Raw genomic sequence first — 10,927 nt, 5'->3', positions numbered from 1 at the left:
TGGAATAGGCAGGCCATTGTCTTCTAGAAAACAAGTTAGTGTGGTGCTCACTTAGGCTTGCTTTAGGCATGAAAACTGGGCGACTTTGGCCCAGTCACTCTCTCAAGCACAACCTACTTCACAAGGCTGTTGTAGGGAAAAGAGGAAGGAGCATTATGTGTAGTATTAGACACATGTACACTGTCCAGACTCAAACTTGGTGAGATGGGCTGCTATATAAAGTAGATAAATGTTTGCCACCCTAAATTATACATTAAAAAGGCAGAATAAAAATATATAGTAATATAGGATGATGTTTTGTTTGGCTTTTTCAACTTTCAGGTCTAGCCTAAAGCTATGGGATTACTTAGTACTCTCCCAACCAAATACTGACCAGGTCTGGACCTTGCTCCCCACTTAGCATTTCAGAATCATCTGTTCTTGCAAAAAATCTTATATTTAAAGACTCACACAGATGGTGACATGCTCTTCTTTGTTAGGCATATTTTTCTGAAGTTTGATAAAATTTGGAAGAAGAAAAAGTTATTCTAAAAAAAAAGATTTGTTTTGGAAACTCCATCAGAAATAATTGTAGTTTTTTTTTTTTTAGTTGGCATCTAATTCCCCTTCCCACCCCCCCAATGGCCCTTTAAGAGAACCCCAAAGTGCGATTTCAGAAATAATCTGGCTACAGTCGCGGTATCAACAGCCAAAATTAGTCAAGAAAAGTCTGAAAAGAGTTGAGCAGGAACAGCACATTCGCAGGCATTAATATATTTCCATGTAGTTCTAAAGCAGCATCTCCTTTCTCCATTCGCCTTCATTTTTTCTCACACTCCCCAGATAATGTTTTTCTTAAATCCCTCCAACAAATGGTGGTGAAACAAAAATACGCATGCCTTTCACCATGCATCGCGATTTTAAAGCTCTCAGCAATCCTGCTGTTAATATCATTTGCAGAAGCAAAGACGGATTCCACGCACGAACTTTCTTATAGAGTTTTCGAAAATCGAAATTCGGTAATAATTCGAAATCACAATCATCTTCTTTTCCACGCTGGAGAAAGCCCAGTAGAGACCAGGAAGTGTAGAAAAATGGGAATGGCGGGAGATAAACTCTCCAGGCAGCCCCATCGCATGAAAGATCCTATTCATCTCGCAGGTCTGATCATTTACCCCACGCGCGGACACAGCTGCTTGGGAAGCGCTGGTCGCGACGCTTTCCCCTTCCTGTTTGCAGAAGCAGCGATCTTCACTTCCCTGCTTTGCCTATTGGTTCACGGCGTGGCTGCTTCCACCCTTCCCTAAAAGAACCCATTCAATGATCGGTGGCTCTGACGTAGCAAGCGGGGGTTGGCTCTTCCGAGTGTCTGAAAGAGATCCTTCCAAGTCCGGATCGAAGCTCCGCCCACGAAGTTACTCCTGACTATCAACTGTTCATGTGAACACTCGCTTGTGCAGAAGGTTCCATCTTGGCTTTCTTTCTGGGTCCTGCCCTTCTATGCCACCTTTGTTTATTATCTCTCCAAAGACAGGTTCTAAGTCTTCTGGGGAAAATCTGGCACTTTGGGGGCAATTATAGAGCATCTGGGCACTGTGGAGTTTGCATTAATTAGGCTCAAGCAGAAATGCCACATACCCCTCGCCAACGGTTGCAGCCTCGAGCTCCGGTTTGGTCAGAGACGGAAACTCGAGACTTCCTTGCCCTCTGGGGTGAACTGCTGATTTTGAGGTGGATTGAAAACCGGCCACCAAACAGTGACATCTATGAGGATCTCTCAGCCCAGATGATAGCCAGGGGTCACGAGCGCAACGCTTCGCAGTGTAGGAACCGAGCCCGGGATCTGAAGCGAAGTTATCGGAGAGCCAAAGATGCCCAGATCTGTGCTGGAGCAGAACCCGTGTCTTGCCGTTATTTCCGAGAGTTGGATCAGATGTTTGGAGGTGAAATGGATAATGTCACCAACCGGAGCTTGGTCAGCATGGATGGATCCATGCGGGTGGTGATAAAAAGAGAAGATGCAAAAGACATGGAGGCCCAGGCCTCTGAGGAAGAGAGCAATCAAATGACACCCCCAAACACTCTCTCAAGTATGGATGCAGACACAGACACGGAAACCGAACCGAACGTGGGGATCACACGAGAGTTAGTGACAGTGATAGATCCCAATGTGATTGAAACCACAATAGTTGAGGAAGATCCTGAAGAGAAGGCGGTGCCCTTGTGTGAGCAACCCATTCCAGGCTGCAGTGAAGATGGGCACCGCACTGCTATTGGTGAGCAAAAGCCATTCTTCTTCAATGGCATTTTGTTTTTCAGTTGATGCTCTTCAGCCATCTTATACACTTGGGTTTAAGTTAGTTACAGGTGGGGAGACAAGCACAGTCTGAGATTTAAGTTCAAAGAAGGAGCCAGGCTAAAAGTAAGTGTTGTGCATTCCCACCTCAGTTTTCCAAGAGAGTCAAATGTACTTGTGGTTTCTGTGATGTGCTATGTTTTATTTTAAAAAGTGGAAGAAAGACGGATGAGAGCCATTTGACCAAAAAAGGTAAGAGGTATTTGGTAAGGAGGTAAGTTAGATTTTCATTCTAGCAACCAATCAGCTGTTTTCCCTGTAGTCTCAGTTCCACTTTGTCAAAATGATTGTCTGTGTGATAACAGTAGATCATTGGGAGCCAGTTTGATGTAGTGGATAAAATGCTGGCTTAGAAACCAGAAGACTGTGAATTCTAGTCCCATTTTAGACATGAAAGCCAACTGGGTGACTTTTGGCTTGTCTTTCCCTTTCAGCCCAACCCACCTCCCAGGATTGTTGTAGTGGGAAACAAAAAAAGGAGAAAGTGGGGAAAAGAAAAGGAGGAAGAAGTTTTCCAACTTACTCAAACCGAATCAGATTATAGACTGTCCTCGATCCCTGCTCCTGGAAAATAAAAGAATCAAGCAATCTCAGGCTACCTCACCTTTGCTGCCCTGTTGCTGGAGCAGCTAACCGGATGGAGTCATGGGGCAGTAGATAGTATTGTCCAGATGCCTAACTTATTTCCCCCTTACAGGTAGAGGCAGGCGAGAAAAGTCCTTTGGTCATCCCCTGACAACAGCAGAAAGGATGGCATCTATGCGGGAGAGGAAGAGGCGATCTCATGAGGAGATGATGCATGAGATCATGACAGACTACAGGAGAACCTGGGAGACCATGGAGGCTCTTCACGAGAGGAGTGAAAACAACGCTGGGGACTTCCGTGAAGCAGTGCTGAGGGAAATGCTTCTGGACAGAGAGGCTCGGACACGGGAGGCCCATCTAGACCGTGAATCCCGGACAAGGGAGGCCCAGTTGGATAGAGAGGCCAGGGCTAGGGACAACCAGCTGGAAAGAGAGATTAGGATTAAGGAGCTCAGTATGATTGAAGCCGAGCTTCAGCGCACCAGGGACATCCTCCATCCGATGGTTGATGCTGTGGCATCTGTGGCAGAGGCCTTGCGTATGGCTAGCAGGATATTGCCGCCGTCACAGCCCGCACAGCAAGCAAGGGGTGGAGTCTTTTTGGAATCAAAGGAAATCAAGTAATTTCTGTCTCTGTTTCAGCTATAAAACTGTTATCTTGAACGGGAAAGAAGGATAGCCAGGACATGAAGGGAGGGAAAAAAAAATACCATAGTGCTTTCTAAAGTGCAAAAATCAGGGGATTTTTTTAAATGGTATTTTTATCTTGCCCAGTAAGAGGTTGAGCCAAGTTTATCCGCTCTCTCAGTTTGCCCATCCTGTGGAACAGAGAGATAATGTACATCTAGATGGTTTGGTTTGGGAAAAGAAAAGAAAAAAAAACTTTAGAAAAAATATTACAGTAGCTTATTGATAGGAGCCTTCCTTTTTCTTACAACCCAACCCAGCTGACTGCTTATTGGGGGCTCCTTATAGAGAGACTTTATCCGAACGCAGGCTTTGGACAGCAAAATGCTTGCATATTTTTCACAAGAGTGTATTGTTTGTACAGGTAGTCCTCGACTTACAGCAGTTCATTTAGTGACTGTTCGAAGTTACCACAGCACTGGAAAAAAAATGATTTATGACTGTTTTTCACACAACTGTCGCAGCATCTCCATGGTCATGTGATCAAAATTCAAACACCTGGCGACTCATACTTTGCAGTGTCCCAGGATCATGTGATCACCTTTTGTGACCTTCTGACAAGCAAAGTCAATGGGCAAGCAAGATTTACTTAACAACCTGTGTTATTAACATAACAAGTGCAGTGATTCACTTAACTGTTGCAAGAAAGGTGGTAAAATAGGGCAGAATTCACTTAACAATTGTCTTGCTTAGCAGTGGAAATTTTGAGCTCAGTTGTGGTCTTAAGTTGAGGATACCTAGAGGTGTTTGTATATGCTAGGTATGCATCACTCACAGTGTTTCCTTTCCAAATCCTCACGGGCAGGCTTCATTTTTCAACCAGTTAGTGGAGACAATCAAAGAAAAGTTGCTGCCTTCACATGCACTGGTAACCTTCCCCGAAGCAACTAAGTGGCTGCTTCGCAAACCAAGTACTGGACTGGAAGAAGCCTTCATCTGATTTAGCTTCTCCTTCCAAGTCTCCCTTATATATGTAAGCAGTGAACGTGGCTCTCTTAGAGTCCTCATGGGATGAGTTCACAGTGAATCCAAAGCTAGGTTAAAAAAAGAAGAAGCCACAATTGCTGTATTCACACAACTGGCTGTGCTCCAGTGAACCATATGCTGTTTTTAATGTGATGGCCCATTTCACAGAATATGGTCCACTTCCTCTGTGGTCGCTCTCAATTGGTGTTGATAGGAAGTGAGAAGTTTTGCCCTTGTCCCCTGCTTTGTGGGATCTTGTAAGGCTCAGAACTTTCTCTACTTCTGTTTAACACAGGGATCTTTAAATATGGCCCTTTTATGACTTACGGACTTCAACTCCCAGAATTCCTCAGCCAGGTATGCTGGCTGAGGAATTTTGGGAGTTGAAGTCCACAAGTCATAAAAGGGCCAAGTTTGAAGACTCCTGGTAACATCTATATGAAACCACTGGGTGAGATCATCTGCGCCCTGGGATGAGATAGCAATATGTTGATGACACCCAGCTATATGTCTCAGCCTATGGTGAATTAAGCAATTCTGTGACCTTCTTGCATTGCTTGGAGACTGTTAAGGGCTGGATGGGGAGCAACAAGTTAACCTGGAATGGTTCTTGGTTCATAGAGAATTGCCATTTTTGGTCTTGGATGAGGTACCACTGCCCCAGACAGACCTGGTGCATAATTTGGAGGTTCTCCTGAACTCATGATCCCTGCTCAAGGAGCAGGTGGTAGTTGTGGCCAGGAAGCCCTCTGTGCCACTATGGGTTGTGTGCCAGTTATGCCCTTACCTGAACCAACAATCCCTGCTCATATTCATCCATGTCCTGGTCGCCGTCTGTCTTGACTATTGCGATGTGTTCTTTGTAGGCTGCCCTTGAAAAGTATTTGGAAGCTTCAATTCGTTCAAAATGGGCTGGCCCACATGGTTCTGTACAGGCTTAGATGTGCATATGTGTCATTTCTCCTGCAGGAACTGCATTGGCTGTCAGTGCTTCAAGGTCCAAGTCAAGTTGTTACCTTTAAAGTCCTACATGGCTTGGGATCAGCTTATTTGAAGGACAGTCACATCTACACAACCAATCAGAGCGGGGGCCAAGGGAATGTTATAGGTCTCCTCTCCTAAGGAGATCCATCTCTAGTGAGACCAAAAAGCAGGGCCTTCTCTGTGGGGGCTCCTTCCCTGTGGAACATCATCCCACAGATGATAAGATCGCCCCCTCGCCCCCACTTTTAACACTCTTTCACAAGGCCCTGGTTTGCGAATGTGTTTATGCACCCCTGAGTGCAATGGAGCCCATCAAATGGCTCACGTGATTGTTGCTGATTGGGGGTGGGGGGGGGTGAGGATTATTGCTTTTTATTGTTTCTGTATTGGGCTTTAATCCTTGTGAGCTCTCCAGAGTCACTGAGAGTGAGCTGGGCAGCCATATAAATTTTCTTAAATAAACAAATATGGCTCAGTTTCCACACCATATTGGATCACACATATTTAACTTCATTTTAGCCTACTCTGGTGTGTCAGCTAGAGTCAGTTAATCTATTGGGGAGCATGTGTGTGCAGAAAAAAAATAGGTTATGATTTCTGAAGCCCCATCTAGCTGTTCTGAAAACTAGAGTACACCTAGTATTAAGCTGCCTCACCCAACCAGCATCACTCAGATTACATCTGCAGGGAAAAGCCTTTCTGCTTTTGATACAGTACAGTGCAGTACATTGAGCTTCATTAGCTTCTTCCAAGAAGACCATTCTTTTTTCAAAACCAAGTTCTTAGAGCGCTATTGGGTATGAGCTAATGGAGACAAAAGCCACAGAAATCCAACACTGTAAAAAGAAATTATATTTTTATTGAGCAAGATATCCAAGACATTGCATTTGACAAGACACAGTGAAAAGACCATTTAAATTAGTATTAATTTTCCAAGGATTTACATTTTTATAGTCAGAATAATATAGTCGCTAATATTTTAGTATCTTTCTAAGGTGAATGGTTGTACTTACAATCCATTCATTTAGGGATGGTTTCAATTTAAGACAACCTTGAAGAAAAAAGTGATTTTGCACTTATGACCATTGCATTACCCCCACAATTATGACAAGTTGCAGGAATCTGCAGTCATGGGATCCCAATTTGCGACCTTCCCAGCTGATTCCTGAGAAAAACATCAACTGGGAAAGCTGGATTCGCTTAACAACCGTGATAAAGGTCATAAAATTAGGTCCACTCGTGTCATGACTTGATTTACCACCACCCAATTTATGACAAAAATTCCAGTTCCAACAGTGGTGGTAAATTGAGAATATCTATCTATAAATGTCAAAGCATTTTGGACTCTTGCCTCATTGCTACACATGGTTGACTCCTAAAATTGATAAGCATGCACTGAAGAATTAAAAACAAACGCTAAAAAGAAACCACATTCTCTTCCCAGATGTTTATTTCTATTGGCATTCCTTTAATTCTTTTATAAGACAATTAGTATGGCCCGTAAAATGCTAGGTCATGAAATATTTACTAGGCTGCTGTCTCCTACCTGGTATTCTCCAGATGTGCTCAATTATAACGCCCATATTCCACCAGCCATTTAAATGACAGAGTAAAGCAGTGGTGGTGAACCTATGGCACATGTGCCAGAGGCGGCACTCGGAACCCTCTCTATGGGCACACGTGCCATTGCCTCAGCCTTGCCTCCCCCCATGACCCCCTCCTCACCAGTAGCCCCCCTGGAGGAGAGTCGCCCCTGAGCGTGGCCCACACAAAGCAGCGCAGCCAAGGACATGGCAGCCAGGCAGCGTAGACAAGACTCTGCCCTCACACCCCATCGCGCACAGTTGATGCTGTGGGGCGCAGGCAGAGGGCGTGGCCATCATGGCGCTGCTGGGCTGCCTGGGCGACCTGCGGCGGGCCCTGGAGGTGGTGAGTGGCCCTGTGGGCAGGCGAGGTGAGGGCGGAACAGGGGGTGGAGCAGGGGCGGGGCCAGTTTTTGGGCACTCGGTCTTTAAAAGGTTCGCCATCACTGGAGTAAAGAAAGACTGAGATAGATTATTAGCACTCAGTGGGCAACAATACACTTCTTGTTCTCAGCTTCATGCGCGCGCACACACAAATAGATTGAAAATAGATTTCAACACCAAACAATGACCTGTCACTAAGATCTTTACACAAAATTATTGGGGGAATTCATCCAGAGTCTTCAAATTAGGTGCCACCCATATGTTGAGGAAATCCTGCTCTACTGTACCCAGTTTTCAAGGAAAGAATTGGTAACCCCAAATGTTGCTTAACCCTGATCACAGGCTGGATGAGAGAAAACAAGTTGAAGTTAAATCCAGACAAAATCAAAGCTGCTGTTGGTATGGAAAAAGAAGGACTCTGGGATCGGAGAGAAGCTTGCTCTGCAGAGGGTTGCAGCCCCCTGAAGGAGCAGGTTGGGATTTGGAAGTGCCGCTCGATCTCCCATCTGTCATGGGACTTGCCAGATGGTGACTTTGCCAAGAAGAACATTTGCACAGTGACAAGCCACTGTATCAATTATAACTCTTCCTGAGCCAGCTGGACTGTGACAAAGTTGACCATCTGTCTTAACTGTGATGCGTGTGAGGCTATGCTTAAAAAGGGTCTAGAAATTGCAAATTCTACCAAGCAGGGCAGCTAGGCTGCTGGCCGCTATAGTGTCATAGAAATCATATGATTCTTGTAATAAAGATCATCAATTGCTGGTATTTTCTGGGAATAATTTAAGGTATTCTAATTTTTTTTATGCTGGAGAAGACTCCTGCAAGTCCCTTGGACTGCAAGGCGTTCAAACCGGTCAGTCCTAGAAGAGATCAACCCCGACTGCTCTTTAGAAGGCCAGATCCTGAAGTTGAAACTCAAGTACTTTGGCCACCTAATGAGAAGGAAGGATTCACTGGAGAAGAGCCTAATGCTGGGAAAGATTGAGGGCAATAGAAGAAGGGGACGACAGAGAATGAGATGGCTGGATGGAGTCACTGAAGCAGTAGGTGTGAATTTAAATGGACTCCAGAAGATGGTAGAGGACAGGAAGACCTGGAGGAATGTTGTCCATGGGGTCGCGATGGGTCGGACACGACTTCGCAATTAACAACAACAACAATTTTTTTAAAATAAAAATTATGTTTATAACAAAGGAATAATTCAAGGGGGGTACTTTCTCACAGCTTAGGGCTTGATAGTCTATGGCAGAGGTCCCAACCTTTTGGGCACCAGGGACCAGTTACATGGGGAGAGGTTTTTCTGCAGACTGGAGGGGGCGTGGTTTTGTGTGATGACTGCATCCCGCGGATGGGGCTTTGCTTGTTTGTGCGGCCCGGTTGCTGGCATGCCAAAGCCCAGTACTGGTCCACGGACTGGGGGTTGGAGACCCCTTGTCTATGGGATCACCTCTCTTGCTACAAACTTGACTATTCAGATTAGCAGGAAAAGCTGTTCTGAAGATGCACTGCTGTCAAAGTTTCAACCATCTGGTACATGAAAAGTATCTTCTCCTGCATGGTTCCAGATTTTTTTTTTAATTATAATTGTTTCTCTTGTGTAGTTAAAAAGTTAATTCAAACAGGTCAATTCTTTGTAAATTAGCGTTGTAAATGGCTACATTTGGTTTTGAGGAGAGAGTAAGGATAGCCACTCCGTAGGATCTCTGAGGGTACATCTGTTAAGGTGAGAGTAGTAACGGTTTAGTCTGGCAAGCTTCTGTCTGTTGCAGGGGTCCTCAAACTTGGCCACTTTAAGATTTGTGGACTTCAACTCCCAGAATTCTGGGAATTGAAGTCCACAAGTCTTAAAGTCGTCAAGTTTGAGGACTCCTGTCTATTGGGCGTAAGCAAATAAAGAACTGAACTCTGACTGAATTGTTCTATGTCAATCTTGGGCTTAGCCTAACAGGTGGGAGAGAAAATGGTAAAAATTAAAAATCCAAGCAAATGACCAGTATCAGAATATCTTTTAAAAATGCATTTTAGCATCGTACACTCTCCAACTTATTGCAAGGAAACATTTTCAGTACTTTAAAAACTACTATATACACCATTCTAATCAGCAATGTTACCGTTATGTATAGAAGAGTTGCTTCAATGAGTAATGCTTAAAAATGTAATACTGATGACTTCGGTTCTTTTATGACTTGTGGACTTCAACTCCCAGAATTCCTCAGTCCGGCACGCTGGCTGAGGACTTCTGGGAGTTGAAGTCCACAAGTCATGAAAGGGCCAAGTTTGAAGACCCCTGACTTAATATTTACAATTGGCTTAATATTTACATTTAATATTTTCAGTCCCTTGGTCTTAGGGCAGCAGACAGCATCCAATACTACAGTAGTCCAAGACTGGATAACCAATGACCTTCCAGATGTTGTTAAGCTGCAATTTTCACCATCTCTCACTGGTGGCCATAATGCCAAATGCTGTTGAACATGAGCTCAACAACAGTAAAGAAAACCAAACACTGTCATGGTTACACATAAGCACATTCAAATCAATGGTACAGGTTAGTTACAGTTACCTTAGGTTTCTCGATTTCAGTGGGGTTTTTTTTTTTTAAAGTATGACTAAGTCTGGATCCATTATAGTAATAATAACAATCTTAAAAACAACCTGGAACCTAGATCAAATATTCAAAAATTAAAATCACAAAAGGCATGGAAAGAGAGGTAGAACAAATGCTTCTTTTAAAATACCGGTTTTGCGCACTACTAAAGGAAGGGTCAACAGGTCACTTGGAGCAGGGAATTCCACAAATTGGTGTCACACAAGGGCAAATAACAAGGTTCCTGAGGAGCACAGCGGGGGATAGTCTTTTGAATAATGTAGCCAATAAGCAGTATTTTGGATAGTGCTTAGAAGCAAGTCTAACCAATTAAGTTGAACAAAACTGCAGCTATATATTAATTTAAACAAAGCATACTTCAACTTGCATTTGTAATCTTGATGCATTCTCTATCTACTGAAGTTTGCACAGGCAACCTCATATAGAAAGCATTAGAGAAAATCTAGGGATTGTACATTAACAAGGGTGAATTCTTGATTTACTGAACTCTGAAATTCCAAAGTTGCCTCCATACATACTCTAGGACAGTGGTTCTCAACCTTTTTATACGGCGACCCCGGTCATAAGGACGCGGCGCGCATGCGCGGCGGTGCTCCCATGCGCGGCGCGCATGCGCGGCGGCAGCCCCTGAGGGAAAAAATGGCGGATCGCGTTGTTTGGCGACCCCCGTAAAATGGTCGTTCGACCCCAAATGGGGCCGCGACCCACAGGTTGAGAACCGCTGCTCTAGGACGAGTAGGCAACCTTGGCTCTTTTATGACTCGTGGACTTCCAACTCCCAGAATTCCTGAG

General features: G+C 44.3%; 1 protein-coding gene across 1 annotated transcript; it reads left to right on the top strand.

Moving 5' to 3' along the window:
* Positions 1-1,291: 1,291 nt before the first annotated feature.
* LOC120315956 lies at positions 1,292-3,782 on the top strand. Its single transcript, XM_039361033.1, has 2 exons — positions 1,292-2,255; positions 3,033-3,782. Exons 1-2 carry the CDS (start codon positions 1,607-1,609, stop codon positions 3,542-3,544), a joined length of 1,161 nt encoding a protein of 386 aa, XP_039216967.1. The 5' UTR covers positions 1,292-1,606; the 3' UTR covers positions 3,545-3,782.
* Positions 3,783-10,927: the final 7,145 nt, after the last annotated feature.

This window comes from Crotalus tigris, unplaced genomic scaffold (assembly GCF_016545835.1).
Source record: "Crotalus tigris isolate CLP2741 ecotype Arizona unplaced genomic scaffold, ASM1654583v1 scf7180000019189.1338056, whole genome shotgun sequence".
NCBI lineage: Eukaryota > Metazoa > Chordata > Lepidosauria > Squamata > Viperidae > Crotalus > Crotalus tigris.
Note: the sequence above shows the minus strand (reverse complement) of the source record. Positions and strands in the feature narration are given on the sequence as shown.